The sequence below is a fragment of the Dendropsophus ebraccatus genome, chromosome 6 (genome assembly GCF_027789765.1).
Source record: "Dendropsophus ebraccatus isolate aDenEbr1 chromosome 6, aDenEbr1.pat, whole genome shotgun sequence".
Lineage (NCBI taxonomy): Eukaryota > Metazoa > Chordata > Amphibia > Anura > Hylidae > Dendropsophus > Dendropsophus ebraccatus.
In genome coordinates this window covers 658920-682500 of record NC_091459.1, presented here as the reverse complement: position 1 = coordinate 682500, position 23581 = coordinate 658920, and the positions used below count along the sequence as shown (strand labels likewise).

General features: G+C 46.8%; 1 protein-coding gene across 3 annotated transcripts in view; it reads right to left on the bottom strand.

The window, feature by feature from the left end:
- MAP3K4 (mitogen-activated protein kinase kinase kinase 4) overlaps nucleotides 1–23581 on the bottom strand; it is a 146973-nt gene that overhangs the window by 29118 nt on the left and 94274 nt on the right. For all 3 annotated transcript variants that reach the window (XM_069974371.1, XM_069974372.1, XM_069974373.1), the window contains 4 exons: nucleotides 22848–22923; nucleotides 16953–17049; nucleotides 11570–11670; nucleotides 254–331 (listed from right to left, as the gene is read on the bottom strand). In XM_069974371.1, the coding sequence (XP_069830472.1) occupies nucleotides 254–331; nucleotides 11570–11670; nucleotides 16953–17049; nucleotides 22848–22923 (352 nt within the window). The remainder of the gene's footprint in view (nucleotides 1–253; nucleotides 332–11569; nucleotides 11671–16952; nucleotides 17050–22847; nucleotides 22924–23581) is intronic.

The window sequence follows — 23581 nt, the reverse complement described above, 5'->3', positions numbered from 1 at the left end:
AATGTATACTGTATGTAAGGACTGACGGCTCACCTCCTGTACAATGTATACTGTATGTAATGTAAGGACTGACGGCTCACCTCCTGTACAATGTATACTGTATGTAATGTAAGGACTGACGGCTCACCTCCTGTACAATGTATACTGTATGTAAGGACTGACGGCTCACCTCCTGTACAATGTATACTGTATGTAAGGACTGACGGCTCACCTCCTGTACAATGTATACTGTATGTAAGGACTGACGGCTCACCTCGTGTCTGAATGATGAGGTTCTGAAGCTCCCAGCTCCGTCTCGTACAGCCTTGTTCGGCCTTTGGATAAGTTGGCTCTGAAAACATTAAAGAATGATGCGAGTATTCAGACCAGGAATTATGGATAGTGCATTGATAAGAAGCACATAGTGTTAATAGGGATATGCTCAGACGATGAGTGGCTGGCCCATCGAGGAGAGCAGCGGACCTTCACTATTGATAACAGGATTATAGACAACAATCAGTAAAGATGGTGTCAGCTGATCACGGCCTTTTAACAGCAGCTATTAGGGTCCATTTACACAGAAAGATTATCTGCCAAAGATTTGAAGCCAAAGCCAGGAATGGATCTGAAAAGCGGAGAAATCTCAGGGTTTCCTGTATGACCTGATCTCTGTTTATAGTCTGTTTCTGGCTTTGCTTCAAATGTTTGGCAGATAATCTGTGTACATTACTGTGTACTTACACCAAACGGTTATCGGTCAGAGTGGCCGGTAATTGGCCACCAACAGCTGATAACTAGTAACTGTGCCCCAACACTGCCCCCTGCTGTACCCCACTAGTAACAGGGATTGTTCCACAGGACTGGTGCATAGCTCATGGGCCAGGAAGGGGTCAAAGAGTCATCCTGGGAAATGTAGGCCTGTAAGTCTGACATCTATTGTGGGTAACGTATGAGAGGGGTTTGTGAGAGCTGCTTAATCTTATAGCACCAGCATGGGGGGGTACTAGTGGGGTACAGCAGGGGGCAGTGTTGGGGCACAGTTACTAGTCGGGTACAGCAGGAGGCAGTGTTGGGGCACAGTTACTAGTGGGGTACAGCAGGGGGCAGTGTTGGGGCACAGTTACTAGTGGGGTACAGCAGGGGTCAGTGTTGGGGCACAGTTACTAGTGGGGTACAGCAGGGGACAGTGTTGGGGCACAGTTACTAGTGGGGTACAGCAGGGGTCAGTGTTGGGGCACAGTTACTAGTGGGGTACAGCAGGGGTCAGTGTTGGGGCACAGTTACTAGTGGGGTACAGCAGGGGTCAGTGTTGGGGCACAGTTACTAGTGGGGTACCACAGGGGTCAGTGTTGGGTCACAGTTACCAGTGGAGTACAGCAGGGGTCAGTGTTGGGGCACAGTTACTAGTGGGGTACAGCAGGGGTCAGTGTTGGGGCACAGTTACTAGTGGGGTACCACAGGGGGCAGTGTTGGGGCACAGTTACTAGTGGGGTACAGCAGGGGTCAGTGTTGGGGCACAGTTACTAGTGGAGTACAGCAGGGGTCAGTGTTGGGGCACAGTTACTAGTGGGGTACAGCAGGGGTCAGTGTTGGGGCACAGTTACTAGTGGGGTACCACAGGGGTCAGTGTTGGGTCACAGTTACCAGTGGAGTACAGCAGGGGTCAGTGTTGGGGCACAGTTACTAGTGGGGTACAGCAGGGGTCAGTGTTGGGGCACAGTTACTAGTGGGGTACAGCAGGGGGCAGTGTTGGGGCACAGTTACTAGTGGGGTACAGCAGGGGGCAGTGTTGGGGCACAGTTACTAGTGGGGTACAGCAGGGGTCAGTGTTGGGGCACAGTTACTAGTGGGGTACAGCAGGGGGCAGTGTTGGGGCACAGTTACTAGTGGGGTACAGCAGGGGGCAGTGTTGGGGCACAGTTACTAGTGGGGTACAGCAGGGGGCAGTGTTGGGCACAGTTACTAGTGGGGTACAGCAGGGGGCAGTGTTGGGGCACAGTTACTAGTGGGGTACAGCAGGGGGCAGTATTGCGGCACAGTTACTAGTGGGGTACAGCAGGAGGCAGTGTTGGGGTACAGTTACTAGTGGGGTACAGCAGGGGTCAGTGTTGGGGCACAGTTACTAGTGGGGTACAGCAGGGGGCAGTGTTGGGGCACAGTTACTAGTGGGGTACAGCAGGGGGCAGTATTGCGGCACAGTTACTAGTGGGGTACAGCAGGAGGCAGTGTTGGGGTACAGTTACTAGTGAGGTACAGCAGGGGTCAGTGTTGGGGCACAGTTACTAGTGGGGTACAGCAGGGGGCAGTGTTGGGTCCACTTCTTTTTAGTCTCTCTGCAAGGTCATTAATAAAACATTCAAAAGCAGAATTTAAATATTTGCAGATGATACTAAATTGGGCAATCACCACAGTGGAGGATAATATCATATTACAGAGGAGGAGGATAATATCATATTACAGAGGAGGAGGATAATAGATTACAGAGGAGGATACTATCATATTACAGAGGAGGATGAAAATATATAACAGAGGATAATAATAATAATAATAATATCATATTACAGAGGAGGAGGATGATGATGATAATATATTACAGAGGAGGAGGAGGATAATATCATATTAAAGAGGAGGATAATATATTACAAAGGAGGATAATAATATCAGATTACAGAGGAGGAATATAATAATAATAATAATAATAATAATGTCATATTACAGAGGAGGAGGATAATATATTACAGAGAAGGATACTATCATATTACAGAGGAGGAGGAGGATGATGATATGTTACAGAGGAGGAGGATGATAATATATTACAACGGAGGAGGATGATAATATATTACAGAGGAGGAGGAGGATAATAATATCATATTACAGAGGAGGAGGAGGATAATACATTACAGAGGAGGAGGATGATGATAATATATTACAGAGGAGGAGAAGGATATCATCATATTACAGAGGAGGAGGATGATAATATATTACAGAGGAGGAGGAGGATAATAATATCATATTACAGAGGAGGAGGAGGATAATACATTACAGAGGAGGATGATGATAATATATTACAGAGGAGGAGGATAATGATAATAATAATAGTATCATATTACAGAGGAGGATGATAATAATAATAATATATTACAGAGGAGGAGAATAATATCCTCCTCTGTAATATGATATTATCCTTCTCTGTAATATATTATCCTTCTCCTCCTCTGTAATATATTATTATTATTATTATCCTCCCTCTGTAATATGATATTCTCCTCCTCCTCTGTAATATGATAGTATCCTCCTCTGTAATATATTATCCTCCTCCTCTGTAATATGACATTATTATTATATTCCTCCTCTGTAATATGATATTATCATCCTCCTCCTCTGTAACATATTATCATCATCCTCCTCCTCCTCTGTAATATGATAGTATCCTCCTCTGTAATATATTATCCTCCTCCTCTGTAATATATTATTATTATCCTCCCTCTGTAATATGATATTTTCCTCCTCCTCTGTAATATGATAGTATCCTCCTCTGTAATATATTATCCTCCTCCTCTGTAATATGACATTATTATTATATTCCTCCTCTGTAATATGACATTATTATTATATTCCTCCTCTGTAATATGATATTATCATCCTCCTCCTCCTTTGTAATATGATATTATCCTCCTCTGTAATATATTATCCTCCTCTTCCTTTGTAATTAATATTATCCTCCTCTGTAATATGATAATATTAATTACAAAGGAGGAGGAGGATAATATATTACAGAGGAGGATAATATCATATTACAAAGGAGGAGGAGGATGATAATATCATATTACAGAGGAGGAATATAATAATAATGTCATATTACAGAGGAGGAGGATAATATATTACAGAGGAGGATACTATCATATTACAGAGGAGGAGGAGAATATCATATTACAGAGGTGGAGGAAAATAATAATAATAATAATATATTACAGAGGAGGAGGAGGATAATATCATATTACAGAGGAGGAGGAGGAGGAGAATATATTACAGAGAAGGATAATATCATATTACAGAGGAGGAGGACGATAATATATTACAGAGAAGGAGGAGAATAATATATTACAGGGAGGAAAATATCATATTACAAAGGAGGAGGAGGATGATAATATCATATTACAGAGGAGGATAATAATATCATATTACAGAGGAGGAGGAGGATAATATTATATTACAAAGGAGAAGGATAATAATATCATATTACAGATGACGAATATAATAGTAATGTCATATTACGGAGGAGGATGATAATATCATATTGCAGAGGAGGAGGATAATATATTACAGAGAAGGAGGGGAATAATAATATCATATTACAGAGAAGGAGGATAATATCATATTACAGAGGAGGAGGAGGAGGATAATATATTACAGAGGAGGAGGAGGATAATATATTACAGAGGAGGAGAAGGATAATATATTACAGAGGAGGAGAAGGATAATATATTACAGAGGAGGATGATATATTACAGAGGAGGATATCATCATATTACAGAGGAGAAGAAGGATAATATCATATTACAGAGGAGGAGGAGGATAATATCATTACAGAGGAGGAGGATAATATATAACAGAGGAGGATAATATCATATTACAAAGGAGGAGGAGGATAACATATTACAGAGGGGGAGGATAATATATTACGGAGGAGGAGGAGAATATATTACAGAGGAGTAGGATAATAATATATTACAGAGGAGGAGTCGGATAATATATTACAAAGGAGAAGGATAATAATATCATATTACAGAGGAAAAATATAATAATAATAATGTCATTTTACAGAGGAGGAGGATAATATATTGCAGAGGAGGAGGATAATAATATCATATTACACAGGAGGAGGATAATATATTCCAGAGGAGGAGGAGAATAATATCATATTACAGAGGAGGAGGAGGATAATATATTACAGAGGAGGAGAAGGATATCATCATATTACAGAGGAGGAGGATATTATATTATATTACAGAGGAGGAGGATATTATATTATATTACAGAGGAGGAGGAGGATAATATATTACAGAGAAGGAGGAGGATAATAATATCATATTAAAAAGGAGGAGGATAATAATAATAATAATATATTACAGAGGAGGAGTCGGATAATATATTACAAAGGAGAAGGATAATAATATCATATTACAGAGGAGGAATATAATAATAATGTCATTTTACAGAGGAGGAGGATAATATATTGCAGAGGAGGAGGAGGATAATAATATCATATTACAGAGGAGGAGGATAATATATTACAGAGGAGGAGGAGAATAATATCATATTACAGAGGAGGAGGAGGATAATATATTACAGAGGAGGAGAAGGATATCATCATATTACAGAGGAGGAGGATAATATTATATTACAGAGGAGGAGGAGGATAATATATTACAGAGAAGGAGGAGGATAATAATATATTACAAAGGCGGAGGATAATAATAATAATAATAATAATAATATATTACAGAGGAGGAGGGGGAGGAGAATATATTACAGAGGAGGAGGATAATAATAATAATAATAATATATTAACAGAGAAGGATGAGGATAATATATTACAGAGGAGGAGGATAATATCACATTACAGAGGATGATAATAATAATAATAATAATAACAATAAATTACAGAGGAGGAGGAGAATATCATATTACAGAGGAGGAGGAGGAAAATAATATCATATTACAAAAGGAGGATAATATCATATTACAAAGGAGGAGAATAATATCATATTACAAAGGAAGAGGAGGATAATATCATATTGCAGAGGAGGAGGATAATATATTACAGAGAAGGAGGAGGAAAATATATTACAGAGGAGGAGGAGAATATATTACAGAGGAGGAGAAGGATAATATATTACAGAAGAGGAGAAGGATAATATATTACAGGGGAGGATATCATCATATTACAGAGGAGAAGAAGGATAATATCATATTACAGAGGAAGAGGATAATATCATTACAGAGGAGGAGGAGGATAATATATTACAGAGAAGGAGGAGGATAATATATTACAGAGGAGGATAATATCATATTACAAAAGGAGGAGGAGGAGGATAATATATTACAGAGGAGGAGGAGAATATATTACAGAGGAGTAGGATAATAATATATTACAGAGAAGGAGTCGGATAATATATTACAAAGGAGAAGGATAATAATATCATATTAGAGGAGGAATATAATAATAATGTCATTTTACAGAGGAGGAGGATAATATATTACAGAGGAGGAGGATAATATATTACAGAGGAGGAGGAGAATAATATCATATTACAGAGGAGGAGGAGGATAATATCATATTACAGAAGAGGAGGAGGATAATATATTACAGAGGAGGAGAAGGATATCATCATATTACAGAGTAGGAGGATAATATTATATTATCGAGGAGGAGGAGGATAATATATTACAGAGAAGGAGGAGGATAATATCATATTACAAAGGCGGAGGATAATAATAATAATAATAATAATATATTACAGAGGAGGAGGGGGAGGAGAATATATTACAGAGGAGTAGGAGAATAATAATAATATATTAACAGAGAAGGATGAGGATAATAATATATTACAGAGGAGGAGGATAATATCACATTACAGAGGATGATGATGATAATAATAATAATAATAATAATAATAATATCATATTACAGAGGAGGAGGATAATATCATATTACAAAGGAGGAGAATAATATCATGCGGTTCAGGGAAGAAACAGAGTGCTGCACCTCACACCTATGGCTGATACTAGTGCCGCTAGGCTAAATAAGAAACACATCAGAATTTTGTGTATGAATTGATCAAGCCATACTGCCCCATGTACCTCGTGCCGGTATCTGATACACATGGGTCCCTACACTAAGTCCACACCGTGCCAGTCAGTGGCCACCAACCCCGCAGGCGTGCACAGCCAGGGAACGGGGGCCATGGGACGGCCCTGCGACCCCCATGTCACAGGACCAGACCCAAAAACACCACACCAGAACCCGGCCAGCACCGCCGGCGGAGAAGGTCGCCCCCAAGCAGCACAAGTCTGGATAAGGAATTACACTCACCATAGCTGTGCACGCCTGCGGGGTTGGTGGCCACTGACTGGCACGGTGTGGACTTAGTGTAGGGACCCATGTGTATCAGATACCGGCACGAGGTACATGGGGCAGTATGGCTTGATCAATTCATACACAAAATTCTGATGTGTTTTTTATTTAGCCTAGCGGCACTAGTATCAGCCATAGGTGTGAGGTGCAGCACTCTATTTCTTCCCTGAACCGCATTTTGTTTCTCTCTTTTCTCCGTGTTTTGCACTCCTCCTGGTGAGACCCACATGACCACAATTAGCAGGAGTAAATGGAAAAGAAAAACTTCGATACTTGTAAACAGCGCTGTCCCAGAGAATGTCCAAGGCTACACCAAAGTAGTGGAAAACAAATTCATATTTATTGTAGAAGCACAAAGTTTACGCGTTTCAGGAGTTACATAATCTCCCTTCATCAGAACAGTGCATAAAGTATAGTCCGGTAGTGTTGTGGTTTAAAAGGGAGAAAACAACCCGCCAAAACCGCCCATTTCCCAAAGGGAGGGGGAGGGAGAGGAGGGGCATAAAAGACATGTAAATATAACAAATTCATAGGATAAAATAATCATAATAGACCAACATAGTCTTAAACATAATCTCATTAGTCTTTAAGTATATTACTCTTATGCTGAACGGAGCTCAACTTCAGTGCGGCTCCAGCACTAACCCGGATCAGTAGATCTATTTGCATACGTAAACTGCGTACGCCAATTGCGTATGTCTCGGGAATCTTCTGAAAGAGAATCCCCATAGCGCCGTACAAAATAGGAGGGACTTACCCTCAAGAGCTAATAAACATAGGTCTAACGTTGAACGTGGTTTTCAACTACATAGCGTCTCTAGACATGCTGTTGACTGCAATAACTCCAAATTTTCTTCCTTTACTGTACTACCCATTGAACAGATACCAGTGGGTGGTCAAAGGTATCAAAATCTTAAGAGGCGTGAGAATTACTGGATTTATAAATTGAAAACATTGATACCTGAAGGTTTAAACGAATATATAGAAAATGTATGTCAATAGACATTTTGAGAAAGATTTTATATGAAACGCTATTTTTAAAATAACTTAGCTATTATTATTATTTTTGTTTTATATATATAACTATGTCTACTTTATTAGTGGTCCCACAGGTGGGTCATTTAATATGTGTGAAACTAGCTCCCAATAAGGGTGTTTATAGTTTAATTTATATAATAACAGTGTCTATTTTAAGCTAGTTATAATATGTATCTTTATTTATTATGTGTGAAACTAGCTCCCAAATAAGGGTGTTTACAGTTTAATGTATACAATTACAGCGTCTTTTTTAGCTGGTTATAATATATATCTCTTTTTATCATGTGTGAAATAAGCTAGTTACAATATGTATCTCTTACTGCTTGTCCAGTCTCACTGACGGAGTGTGGCAGCTGGGTTCGGACCTTGCGGTTTCTGTCGCCCTGTGTGTCATGGATATCCACCCGGACATCTCTGCAGTCCATGTCTTTCCGGGCAACATGATCCTGTGGCCCCCCACGGGCAGTCCGGACCGGGTCGTAATACTCCCTCTTTAGCTTTCAGCTTGTTGTTGTTGTGACAGTTCGGTCCTCCTCCGGAGTGACTGATTGGCCAGGGTTTGTAGGCCCCTCCCCCGTATGTGCACGTAGCTCTTGAGGGTAAGTCCCTCCTATTTTGTACAGCGCTATGGGGATTCTCTTTCAGAAGATTCCCGAGACATACGCAATTGGCGTACGCAGTTTACGTATGCAAATAGATCTACTGATCCGGGTTAGTGCTGGAGCCGCACTGAAGTTGAGCTCCGTTCAGCATAAGAGTAATATACTTAAAGACTAATGAGATTATGTTTAAGACTATGTTGGTCTATTATGATTATTTTATCCTATGAATTTGTTATATTTACATGTCTTTTATGCCCCTCCTCTCCCTCCCCCTCCCTTTGGGAAATGGGCGCTTTTGGCGGGTTGTTTTCTCCCTTTTAAACCACAACACTACCGGACTATACTTTATGCACTGTTCTGATGAAGGGAGATTATGTAACTCCTGAAACGCGTAAACTTTGTGCTTCTACAATAAATATGAATTTGTTTTCCACTACTTTGGTGTAGCCTTGGACATTCTCTGGGACAGCGCTGTTTACAAGTATCGAAGTTTTTCTTTTCCATTTACTCCAATACGGGCCCCTGTTTGGGAGTATCCCGTTCACGATACATCTGGCTGCAGTCCTCAGCTTCCTTTGCTACCTTCTCCATACGGAATTCTGGATACCCCAGTGGGGTGATATGCTTACAGCCCAAGGGGCTATTAGGTGAGTGCAATTGTTCACTCTTTGTCTGGTCTGAGTCTGCCACAGTAAGACACGAGGCGCCGGTGCCCTTGTTTTTTCCTGTTTTATTTTTTAGTTGCAATTAGCAGGAGACACCTGAGTGCACATGGTTTTAATCCCTCCTGTTTTTTCCCATTCTGTTTGCTGCAGCTATGGTGAGTGTAATTCCTTATCCAGACTTGTGCTGCTTGGGGGCGACCTTCTCCGCCGGCGGTGCTGGCCGGGTTCTGGTGTGGTGTTTTTGGGTCTGGTCCTGTGGCATGGGGGTTGCAGGGCCGTCCCATGGCCCCCGTTCCCTGACTGTGCACGCCTGCGGGGTTGGTGGCCACTGACTGGCACGGTGTGGACTTAGTGTAGGGACCCATGTGTATCAGATACCGGCACGAGGTACATGGGGCAGTGTGGCTTGATCATTTCATACACAAAATTCTGATGTGTTTTTTATTTAGCCTAGGGGCACTAGTATCAGCCATAGGTGTGAGGTGCAGCACTCTGTTTCTTCCCTGACCCGAGAATAATATCATATTACAGAGGAGGATGATAATATATTACAGTGGAGGAGGACTATATTACAGAGGAGGAGAATATTATCATATTACCGAGGAGGAGAATAATATCATATTACAGAGGAGGAGGAGGATAAAATCATATTACAAAGGAGGAGGATAATATATTACAAAGGAGGAGAATATTATCATATTACAGAGGAGGAGGAGAATAATATATTACAGAGGAGGAGGAGAATAATATCATATTACAGAGGAGGAGAAGGATAAAATAATATTACAGAGGAGGAGGATAATATCATATTACAAAGGAGGAGAATAATATCATATTACAGAGGAGGATGATAATATATTACAGTGGAGGAGGACTATATTACAGAGGAGGAGGAGTTTAATCTCATGTTACAGAGGAGGATATTATATTATATTACAGAGGAGGAGGAGAATATAACATTACAGATGAGGATAATATCCTATTACAAAGGAGGAGGATAATATATCACAGAGGAGGAGGAGGAGGATATCATCATATTACAGAGGAGGAGGATAATAATAATAATAATATCATATTACAGAGGAGGAGGAGGATAATATATTACAGAGGAGGATAATATATTACAGAGGAGGATAATATCATATTACAGAGGAGGATAATAATAATAATATCATATTACAGAGGAGGAGGGGGATAATATCATATTACAGAGGGGGATATCATCATATTACAGAGTGATACATGTGATAGGATGCTGATCCAGGGATTATTCTGATTGCCACAGTGGAATCAGGAAGGAATTTTTCTCCCTGTGATGGGGTCTCATGGGTTTTTGCCTTCCTCTGGATCAACGCAGTGGTGTTTCTGTAGGTTGAACTTAATGGACTCGTCTTTTTTGACCCTTAGTAACTATGTTAGTGTGATAATGGCACGTGTTTCTAGAGACACCTTACATACTAATATGTAACTATGTCTAGCAGCATTGGGGGTTGCTGTGTGACTCGCCCCTCTGGTGGTGTTGCTGCGGTGGTTACCGCACGGGGCTGCGCCATTTTTTAGTTATTGTACCACAAGAATCCGGAACCTTGAAGCAGTGTGGGCTTATGTAACCAACTCCTGATGTTAGTAGTATATAGTGCTGAGAAGCTAAGGATCAGTGATCAGTATATGGGTGTGCGGCCATGTCTAAGGAAAAAAAAACAAAACACTATTACTGTGGCCTTTTCTGTACACAGATGGTCATTGACTAGCCTCCCGCCCTTCCCCCACACACACCTGCCCACCATCACTTTCCTTCTCCCCCTTCCCCTGATTTGTCCAGTTACTTGTATTGCCTGCTGTGTCTTACCATGGCCCACCACCTTGTATGATTTATGTTATCAAAAAACTAAAGAAAAACAAATTAAAAAAAAAAAGAAGAAAATACTGACCAGAATGGGGGCTGTGATTACGGCTGGTGCTGCCCTTGGCTTTGGACCTAACACACCCCACTAGGGTGATCACAGTCCTGGCTTAGGCCACAGCATGAAGCAGATACATCACCTGGTCTATGGAAGCGCACCGCACTGCTAGATGTGCAACTAACAAGACCCCGACTCCACATGACCCTCATAAACCAGTCCGGGGGTGGGGGGGGGGGCGGGTACCTTCTCGCTCCTCTGTTGGGCTTGAATGTCGACTTAGAGATCTAAATTGCAACTCTGATGCTATGGAGGCCAGACGGTCATTCTCTGGGACACTCGAACCCCTAAGAAAGAGCAAGAAGAAATGTCTCAATACATTTAAAGTGGCCAAAAACTGTTGTGTATAATGGATTCCAGTCATACTGGGTGGTCGGACATTGTGTAATGGATTCCAGTCATACCGGGTGGTCGGACATTGTGTAATGGATTCCAGTCATACAGGTGGTCGGACATTGTGTAATGGATTCCAGTCATACCGGGTGGTCGGACATTGTGTAATGGATTCCAGTCATACCGGGTGGTCGGACATTGTGTAATGGATTCCAGTCATACCGGGTGGTCGGACATTGTGTAATGGATTCCAGTCATACCGGGTGGTCGGACATTGTGTAATGGATTCCAGTCATACCGGGTGGTCGGACATTGTGTAATGGATTCCAGTCATACCGGGTGGTCGGACATTGTGTAATGGATTCCAGTCATACCGGGTGGTCGGACATTGTGTAATGGATTCCAGTCATACCGGGTGGTCGGACATTGTGTAATGGATTCCAGTCATACCGGGTGGTCGGACATTGTGTAATGGATTCCAGTCATACCGGGTGTTTGGACATTGTGTAATGGATTCCAGTCATACAGGTGGTCGGACATTGTGTGATGGATTCCAGTCATACAGGTGGTCGGACATTGTGTAATGGATTCCAGTCATACAGGTGGTCGGACATCGTGTAATGGATTCCAGTCATACAGGTGGTCGGACATTGTGTAATGGATTCCAGTCATACAGGTGGTCGGACATTGTGTAATGGATTCCAGTCATACCGGGTGGTCGGACATTGTGTAATGGATTCCAGTCATACCGGGTGGTCGGACATTGTGTAATGGATTCCAGTCATACAGGTGGTCGGACATTGTGTAATGGATTCCAGTCATACCGGGTGGTCGGACATTGTGTAATGGATTCCAGTCATACAGGTGGTCGGACATTGTGTAATGGATTCCAGTCATACCGGGTGGTCGGACATTGTGTAATGGATTCCAGTCATACAGGTGGTCGGACATTGTGTAATGGATTCCAGTCATACAGGTGGTCGGACATTGTGTAATGGATTCCAGTCATACCGGGTGGTCGGACATTGTGTAATGGATTCCAGTCATACAGGTGGTCGGACATTGTGTAATGGATTCCAGTCATACAGGTGGTCGGACATTGTGTAATGGATTCCAGTCATACAGGTGGTCAGACATTGTGTAATGGATTCCAGTCATACTGGGTGGTCGGACATTGTGTAATGGATTCCAGTCATACCGGGTGGTCGGACATTGTGTAATGGATTCCAGTCATACAGGTGGTCGGACATTGTGTAATGGATTCCAGTCATACAGGTGGTCGGACATTGTGTAATGGATTCCAGTCATACCCGGTGGTCGGAAGAAGGTCCAGCAGCATCCATAGTAGGTATATAAAGCTCAGAATACCCCTTTAAACCTTCATGTCAATAATCTGTTTATATACGTTCCTGTAGCGACTGTCCCCCTGAAGGGACTTTAAATGTGTGTGGGACTGCTTCAATGCCTGCAGTTCTGTACACATCCGTGTGGCCAATGACAGAGATAATAAAAGACAGTCGTAGCCATGCAGCTGCAGAAAGTCAGTGACAGGATAAGCACCTGTCACTGACTGATCGGCTGCGGGGTCCTGGTCGCTTGTACTGGCAGGCGGGGGGTAAACCACTCACCTCTGTCTTGTTGGATGAGAGTCTACTATGTACAGATAGAGGCAGACTACGTACAGAACACCGATAATACTGATCAGTGCTATGCTATGGCTATGCTAGGGGACTTATCTATACAATATAAAATGTGTAAAAAAAAAATAAAGTTTTAAAACATTTTTTTAAAACCCTAAAAAAAAGCCCCAATAAACATTGATATTACCTCCTTTCCATTATACAAATAAAAATATAAACATATTACAAATCGTATCGTTTGGAATTGTCCGATCTGTAAAACTATAACAATATTATTCCAGCATGGTGAATAGCAAAAAGAGAACAAAAACACCAGGATTTCTGATTTTCTAAAAATTATATACAGTGGTACCTTGGTTTAAGAGCATTTTGGTATAAGAGCTCACAGTTTTTCATAATTGTGACTTGGTGTAAGAGCTCCCTGTACTGGGTGGGAGGGGGAGTGGGGGAGGGGCATGGTCTGCATAGTGGGGTCTACAGCCCTGTACTCTGACCCAGGAAGTCTCCCTCACCTTCCAAATCACAGCAGATCCACTTCAGGCTGGGGCTTACATCAGAGGACAGGACTGTGAGAGTAATCTCTCCATAGCTGTAACCCCTCTCTCCCCGGACAGAGAGCGCTGCATGTATGTGCCCACATCTGTCCTGCTCATTCCTTCCTGCTCCCTGCAGTCTCTGTCCGCCCTTGTGTTTCCCATCCTCTCCATTACTGTACAGTAACTTATAATATCACAGATTCTGCTGCTTCTCATTGTTTGTTTCATTTGTTTTACATCTTATTCAGAATAATAAATCATAATTTTTGGGGTGTGGAACCAATTGTCTGCATTTCTATGAATTCAAAATTTGCTTTGTTATAAGAGTGCTTTGGATTACAAGCGCCGTCCCGGAACAGATTATGCTCCTAATCCAAGGTACCACTGTATTAGAAAAAAAAATTATAAAAAACAAATCAAAATTTTTCTCTTACACCAATATACCACCAATAAAAACTAAAGATCATGGCGCAAAAAATGACCACCAACCAAGCCTGTAGGTGGAAAAATAAAAGCGCTACAGCTCTTAGAGGAGGAACATTGCTTCACTTTGACCTGGACATCCGGGCAGCATTCACCTCAGTCATGAAGGGGTTAAGAAATGACTGACTACAGAATATGGGATAAAAAGATAATGAAGGTAAGGAATGACTATAGGCCGGCAATAATACAGAGCAGCGGATGCAATGGGCTGTCAGGACATGCTGGGAGTTGTAGTGTTGGAGCAGCCCGAGATCCGCTGCATTACAGATGACAGACTGCTCAGACAGCCGCTAACTACATGGTGAATCTGCACAGACGACTGGTCGCTGAAGCTTCTACTGAGCGGCATAGCTGTCCTTTGATAAACCAGTGTAGGATAGCTGCGTGCTGTAACACCGTAAGGCTGACAGCATGGCCGATTCTACCTCCTTCCAGCATTCACCTATATGAGGTAATGATCCTAATGGAAACCCAGGAGAGGAGAACAGCTGCTGAGGCACCAAACTCCATCTCCCATCTCTTCCCGGGACAGTGAGCTGAGGCAAGCGGGGAGCGAGCTGAGGCAAGCGGGGAGCGAGCTGAGGCAAGCGGGGAGCGAGCTGAGGCAAGCGGGGAGCGAGCTGAGGCAAGCGGGGAGCGAGCTGAGGCAAGCGGGGAGCGAGCTGAGGCAAGCGGGGAGCGAGCTGAGGCAAGCGGGGAGCGAGCTGAGGCAAGCGGGGAGCGATGCTGCACTGGGAGGAAGGAAGCCAAAGAAAGAGGTGCAATGTGGGAGGCATGGTCTGAGGAGAGGAGACCCCCACCTGTGCTGGCCAGTACTGTATCAGAGGAGAGGAGACCCCCACCCAAGCATTAAATTGGTTCATGGTTCCATGTTACTTTTCTCTCTGAGTATATAACTGAGCTAGGTGAGGGTTTCCGGAGTCAGCCCCTGGCAGAAAAGTGAAGACCTCCTGCATACCGCACAAGCTCTTGTCAAGACTCAGGTGGAGGCACTGGAAGCTCCATTAGGGGTGTAACACTAAGAAATGAGTCAGATGCTGCATTACAGTCTGCAGATCCCAGGATCTGTGCAGGGGGGGCAGCTGGATCGGCAGAGCGTGCGGGGGCCGGGGCAGCTGGATCGGCAGAGCGTGCGGGGGCCGGGGCAGCTGGATCGGCAGAGCGTGCGGGGGCCGGGGCAGCTGGATCGGCAGAGCGTGCGGGGGCCGGGGCAGCTGGATCGGCAGAGCGTGCGGGGGCCGGGGCAGCTGGATCGGCAGAGCGTGCGGGGGCCGGGGCAGCTGGATCGGCAGAGCGTGCGGGGGCCGGGGCAGCTGGATCGGCAGAGCGTGCGGGGGCCGGGGCAGCTGGATCGGCAGAGCGTGCGGGGGCCGGGGCAGCTGGATCGGCAGAGCGTGCGGGGGCCGGGGCAGCTGGATCGGCAGAGCGTGCGGGGGCCGGGGCAGCTGGATCGGCAGAGCGTGCGGGGGCCGGGGCAGCTGGATCGGCAGAGCGTGCGGGGGCCGGGGCAGCTGGATCGGCAGAGCGTGCGGGGGCCGGGGCAGCTGGATCGGCAGAGCGTGCGGGGGCCGGGGCAGCTGGATCGGCAGAGCGTGCGGGGGCCGGGGCAGCTGGATCGGCAGAGCGTGCGGGGGCCGGGGCAGCTGGATCGGCAGAGCGTGCGGGGGCCGGGGCAGCTGGATCGGCAGAGCGTGCGGGGGCCGGGGCAGCTGGATCGGCAGAGCGTGCGGGGGCCGGGGCAGCTGGATCGGCAGAGCGTGCGGGGGCCGGGGCAGCTGGATCGGCAGAGCGTGCGGGGGCCGGGGCAGCTGGATCGGCAGAGCGTGCGGGGGCCGGGGCAGCTGAATCGGCAGAGCGTGCGGGGGCCGGGGCAGCTGGATCGGCAGAGCGTGCGGGGGCCGGGGCAGCTGGATCGGCAGAGCGTGCGGGGGCCGGGGCAGCTGGATCGGCAGAGCGTGCGGGGGCCGGGGCAGCTGGATCGGCAGAGCGTGCGGGGGCCGGGGCAGCTGGATCGGCAGAGCGTGCGGGGGCCGGGGCAGCTGGATCGGCAGAGCGTGCGGGGGCCGGGGCAGCTGGATCGGCAGAGCGTGCGGGGGCCGGGGCAGCTGGATCGGCAGAGCGTGCGGGGGCCGGGGCAGCTGGATCGGCAGAGCGTGCGGGGGCCGGGGCAGCTGGATCGGCAGAGCGTGCGGGGGCCGGGGCAGCTGGATCGGCAGAGCGTGCGGGGGCCGGGGCAGCTGGGTCGGCAGAACGTGCGGGGGCCGGGGCAGCTGGGTCGGAATAATGTGCGGGGGACGGGGCAGCTGGATCGGCGCACTGTGCAGGGGGCCAGGTTACTGCAGCTCCTATTGACATGAATGGAGACTGCGCTGCAGTTGCTTCTAGTCCCGCACATTGTGAACAGCCAAGACCCCACCCATCAATGACCGACGGCCAATCCTGGGGACGGCTTATCAGTCACAAAACCCTTGTAACAAACACGATAATAGGTTCCCAGGCATTATCCCGACATTACTAACAGTAAGGGACAAACCTGCGGCATCTTGTACATATATCACACAATAACTGGTCAGATACCTGAAGCCTTCGGGGGCAGGAGTGTTCAGATGGGGGTTTGGCGGGTCGCTGTGACATCGAGGCACCTTTACTGGTCTTGGACTATTACGATGTGTAACTAATAAAAGAAAATAGCAGGTCAAAGAAAATCATCAGAAATGTCCCATGGCCTGAACGTCACCATCAGTTACTACAATGGTCATTGTACACAGGATAGAGAACGGCCATATCTGACAGGTATACATAGGTATAAGCTCCATTCCTACCCTGCCCATATGTCCTACAGAGCACGGGGAGCTGAGGATGAAGCATGTAACCTGCTGATATGTCCTATAGAGGGGGGGAGGGGAGCTGAGGATGAAGCATGTAACCTGCTGATATGTCCTATAGAGCACGGGGAGCTGAGGATGAAGCATGTAACCTGCTGTTATGTCCTATAGAGGGGGGGAGGGGAAGCTGAGGATGAAGCATGTAACCTGCTGTTATGTCCTATAGAGGGGGGGAGGGGAAGCTGAGGATGAAGCATGTAACCTGCTGTTATGTCCTATAGAGGAGGGGAGCTGAGGATGAAGCATGTAACCTGCTGTTATGTCCTATAGAGGGGGGAGCTGAGGATGAAGCATGTAACCTGCTGATATGTCCTATAGAGGGAGGGGGGGAGCTGAGGATGAAGCATGTAACCTGCTGTTATGTCCTATAGAGGGGGGGGAGCTGAGGATGAAGCATGTAACCTGCTGTTATGTCCTATAGAGGGGGGGGAGCTGAGGATGAAGCATGTAACCTGCTGATTTGTCCTATAGAGGGGGGGAGGGGAGCTGAGGATGAAGCATGCAACCTGCTGTTATGTCCTATAGAGGGGGGGAGGGGAGCTGAGGATGAAGCATGTAACCTGCTGATATGTCCTATAGAGGGGGGGGGGGGAGCTGAGGATGAAGCATGTAACCTGCTGATATGTCCTATAGAGGGGGGGGAGCTGAGGATGAAGCATGTAACCTGCTGTTATGTCCTATAGAGGGGGGGGGGGGCTGAGGATGAAGCATGTAACCTGCTGATATGTCCTATAGAGGGGGGGGGAGCTGAGGATGAAGCATGTAACCTGCTGTTATGTCCTATAGAGGGGGGTGCTGAGGATGAAGCATGTAACCTGCTGTTATGTCCTATAGAGGGGGGAGGGGAGCTGAGGATGAAGCATGTAACCTGCTGATATGTCCTATAGAGCATGGGGAGCTGAGGATGAAGCATGTAACCTGCTGATATGTCCTATAGAGGGGGGAGCTGAGGATGAAGCATGTAACCTGCTGATATGTCCTATAGAGGGGGAGGGGAGCTGAGGATGAAGCATGTAACCTGCTGATATGTCCTATAGAGGGGGGGGGAGCTGAGGATGAAGCATGTAACCTGCTGATATGTCCTATAGAGGGGGGGGGGGGGGGAGCTGAGGATGAAGCATGTAACCTGCTGATATGTCCTATAGAGCACGGGGAGCTGAGGATGAAGCATGTAACCTGCTGTTATGTCCTATAGAGGGGGGGAGGGGAAGCTGAGGATGAAGCATGTAACCTGCTGTTATGTCCTATAGAGGAGGGGAGCTGAGGATGAAGCATGTAACCTGCTGTTATGTCCTATAGAGGGGGGAGCTGAGGATGAAGCATGTAACCTGCTGATATGTCCTATAGAGGGAGGGGGGGAGCTGAGGATGAAGCATGTAACCTGCTGTTATGTCCTATAGAGGGGGGGGAGCTGAGGATGAAGCATGTAACCTGCTGATTTGTCCTATAGAGGGGGGGAGGGGAGCTGAGGATGAAGCATGCAACCTGCTGTTATGTCCTATAGAGGGGGGGAGGGGAGCTGAGGATGAAGCATGTAACCTGCTGATATGTCCTATAGAGGGGGGGGGGGGGAGCTGAGGATGAAGCATGTAACCTGCTGATATGTCCTATAGAGGGGGGGGAGCTGAGGATGAAGCATGTAACCTGCTGTTATGTCCTATAGAGGGGGGGGGGCTGAGGATGAAGCATGTAACCTGCTGATATGTCCTATAGAGGGGGGGGGGGAGCTGAGGATGAAGCATGTAACCTGCTGATATGTCCTATAGAGGGGGGGGGGAGCTGAGGATGAAGCATGTAACCTGCTGTTATGTCCTATAGAGGGGGGGGGGCTGAGGATGAAGCATGTAACCTGCTGATATGTCCTATAGAGGGGGGGGGAGCTGAGGATGAAGCATGTAACCTGCTGTTATGTCCTATAGAGGGGGGTGCTGAGGATGAAGCATGTAACCTGCTGTTATGTCCTATAGAGGGGGGAGGGGAGCTGAGGATGAAGCATGTAACCTGCTGATATGTCCTATAGAGGGGGGGGAGCTGAGGATGAAGCATGTAACCTGCTGATATGTCCTATAGAGGGGGGGGCTGAGGATGAAGCATGTAACCTGCTGATATGTCCTATAGAGGGGGAGGGGAGCTGAGGATGAAGCATGTAACCTGCTGATATGTCCTATAGAGGGGGGGAGCTGAGGATGAAGCATGTAACCTGCTGATATGTCCTATAGAGGGGGGAGCTGAGGATGAAGCATGTAACCTGCTGATGTGTCCTATAGAGGGGGGGGGGGGCTGAGGATGAAGCATGTAACCTGCTGATATGTCCTATAGAGGGGGGGGAGCTGAGGATGAAGCATGTAACCTGCTGATATGTCCTATAGAGGGGGGAGCTGAGGATGAAGCATGTAACCTGCTGATATGTCCTATAGAGGGGGGGAGGGGAGCTGAGGATGAAGCATGTAACCTGCTGATATGTCCTATAGAGCACGGGGAGCTGAGGATGAAGCATTTAACCTGCTGATATGTCCTATAGAGGGGGGAGCTGAGGATGAAGCATGTAACCTGCTGATATGTCCTATAGAGGGGGGGGAGCTGAGGATGAAGCATGTAACCTGCTGATATGTCCTATAGAGGGGGGGAGCTGAGGATGAAGCATGTAACCTGCTGATATGTCCTATAGAGGGGGGAGCTGAGGATGAAGCATGTAACCTGCTGATGTGTCCTATAGAGGGGGGGGGGGGGGAGCTGAGGATAAAGCATGTAACCTGCTGATATGTCCTATAGAGGGGGGAGCTGAGGATGAAGCATGTAACCTGCTGATATGTCCTATAGAGGGGGGAGCTGAGGATGAAGCATGTAACCTGCTGATATGTCCTATAGAGGGGGGGAGGGGAGCTGAGGATGAAGCATGTAACCTGCTGATATGTCCTATAGAGCACGGGGAGCTGAGGATGAAGCATGTAACCTGCTGATATGTCCTATAGAGGGGGAGGGGGGCTGAGGATGAAGCATGTAACCTGCTGATATGTCCTATAGAGGGGGAGGGGGGCTGAGGATGAAGCATGTAACCTGCTATGTCCTATAGAGGGGGGGGAGCTGAGGATGAAGCATGTAACCTGCTGATATGTCCTATAGAGGGGGGGGGGGAGCTGAGGATGAAGCATGTAACCTGCTGATATATCCTTTAGAGCATGGGGGGTAGGGGGGAGCCTGTAACCTTCTGTAAGGGGCGATGAGGATGGAGGGATGTTCACTATTTTCGTTAATCCTTCATTTTAACCAATATGCAGATTAGCTATTTTGCTGCTCTGGGGGACAGGACTCCGATACCCCGCCGGCTCGCCTCTCCTCATATTCATCGGGTACTGGGAAGGGCGTCCCCTCTATAGTAATGAGGAGGGTAAGGCCGATCGGGTGGTGGTCCTGCCCCCGGTGCAGAGAACCACCTGACATATACAGAGCTCAGCAGCTGCTTATCAGTCAGCGGCGTTTCACCTCTGTGCCGGAAAAGGCTGGATCCTGTGTTGGGAAACTTCTCCCCATTATCAAGGACTAGATTCAACCTTGCCAGGAGTGTCACAGCGTTCATAGGCCGCTGGCTGATAAGTGACTGCAGAGCTGACAAAGCCCTTGGCTTCGTCTCTACTGTACATTCACATTTCTACTAACATAGGGACTGATGTGAGGATTAAGTGAGAAATGCAGTGAGGATGGAGGGGAGATGAGCCCCGTACCAGCACAGTCTAAGATCAGACGTCCAGAAGTCGCTCCCTCCATCAGATCTAGCGGCATGAATGATAGGTTACACTTCTGAATGGATGCTGGTAGAGTGTAATATATGTCTATACAGCTGTGACAGAATATATTACATACTCCTAGAAAATTGGAGGAAAGACGCTGCTGTCATCTATACCCCATCAGTGTGGAGGCCCATCGACACCACAACCAGCCGCCATTCCCTCTGCTCCCATCTGGAGGCTTTATAACTTCTCTGCATCTCCCAGAAGATTCGGGAGGGTTCTCAGGTGTCCGCCATGCACAATGACAAGTAAAGATTCACATCTCACTATACCAGTACATTGCTGGAACCTGCAAAACAGAAGGATGCCGACATATACCGCAGTGTAGCACAGTATAGCGCAGTGTAACCGACAGCAGTTTGTGCATATGAACCTGCTGATCACTCCTGGTGGCGGCTGACCTCCTCTTACTGGAACTGCTCTCCTGACGCTCATAAGTGCGGCCGTTTTAGTGATATTCAGCCTGATAAACATATGTAAATGAACTCCGTAGGGGCCCTGGGTACCGGCTCAGATGTGTCCGAGTAGGCCTGAGCATCTGAGCGGGTGGGGGTGGGGGGGGGGGTAACACCCCGCGGCTCCTAAGGAGTGCATTTACATATGTTTATTAGACTGAATATCAATAAAACCAATAGCGGCACCAGTAAGAAGAGGTCAGCGGCCACTGGGAACCACCAGCAGCTTGGTATGCATGGGGAATGACGTTCGGACCATCAGCCACATTTTACGCTTATGTTGTGGGATTGTACAGCACAGCAGACAAGGTCTTTGTATCTCACTGTATATGTGTGGGATATCGTCTACACCATCTGACCAGCGTCATAAAGGATTTGGGAGTCTGCCAGTCCGCTGCAGTATACACAGGATACTCTTCCATATAACAGCTATGTACCGCTATAATGAGATGGGAAGGTCATCACAGATCCAGCTATGTGCTGTGACTTACATTCATATTAGGAACCATAATACACAGATATGGCCGCAGTCACACCTGTCAGGTTTATAGTGGCAATTACTGAACCAAAGGCAGGAGCAGACTGTACATAGAGGAAAGACTGAGATTTCTCCTCTCCTCTGAACCATTCCCGACTTGGTCTTCATTATTTGCAATTAAAAACCTGAAGGTGTGAACACTAGAACAATATGACTGTAAAAAGACAAGATGGAAATAAAAACAAGACAGACTGATACAACCTGGATGAGTTATAACCAGAGCCGCCAGTCCACAGACACGTGCCGCCATACTGGGGAACGAGATGAAGTATCCCCCAACATCTCAAAAGATGTATCCAGAATTCAGTCACCGACTTCCATGAAGAATTACCCTGTGTACGTTCCTGGGTGTCGCAGGATGCACCAATATTGGACGACATTTGTCATTACTTTAGTCCCAGAAGGCAATAGGCCCGGTGTGAAGTAATTCTATCTGTATGCACATAAGCCTTTTATGTGGATCTCTCTACCTGCTTTCCTGCCCGATGGGCACCAAAGTAAAGCGAATGTACCAGTACATCAATAGACCGCTGCTGGCGCGGGGTTGCCGGTGCCAACCCCCCCCCACCCCCCCGTGATGCGGCTCCGTTGATTCTTATGGAGTCACATCACAGACAATGTCACACTGGGGGCGGGCAGGCACTGGCATCCCCGCGCCAGCACCAGTCTAGTGATGTAAAGATCTTATCCGATCCCCCCAGCTCGTACTCTCTATGTACCAGTCAGTAATGGATTGGTCCTGAAGGTTAAAGAAGAGGAAACATATCCACTACTAAATAAAACAAGAGCCGTAAGTGTTCTCTTACCCAGGAAGCCAGTGACGGGACTATGGGGCTTTCCGATAACATGGCCGATGCATTCGTTCATCAGCGCCTGCAGACTCTGATAGGAAAGATATAGACATAAGTTGTGAGATACAATAGAAGTAAGAAGACACAAAGCTACTACCTGCTGGCGGCTTCACCATTCCCGATACTCATCATTACTAAGCACAACCCCAGCATCCTCAGCTCCAGCTAAACCCATGTGAATACCGGTGGCAGCAGACGTTAGATGCAGCCCTATGGAGTCCATGCTTTCCAGGCAGCCAACGGTAATCACATGCCGCACAATCAGGTAAAGCCGGACTCAATCTAACTCAAGTTGTGCTCATCCCATAATATATAGACAGGGCCTAGTGCTGTGTGTGACCCTAGGAGGCTGGCAGCACTGTGACCAATGTGACCAGATGCAAATGTGTCGCCGTCCACACCTGAACAAACCCACTGACTGATATGGGTGGACCTGTATCGATCGCTGCCATTTAACAGCCGTAACAACTATAGATGTGTACATGGGTCCATTTAAACCTCCCGTAAACTAACATACGGCTGTCTGCCTGTCATGGAGGTCTATCCCTACAGACGCCCCCACACCAGGCGCCTATCAGTACAGGAGCACAATGATGTGAACTGATTCAGAGCTCCTGGCACAATGCATGCTGGGAGCTCCGAGGTCCGCTCTCTGCACAGGACGTGCGAATGGCCCCTAAGTCTATAGC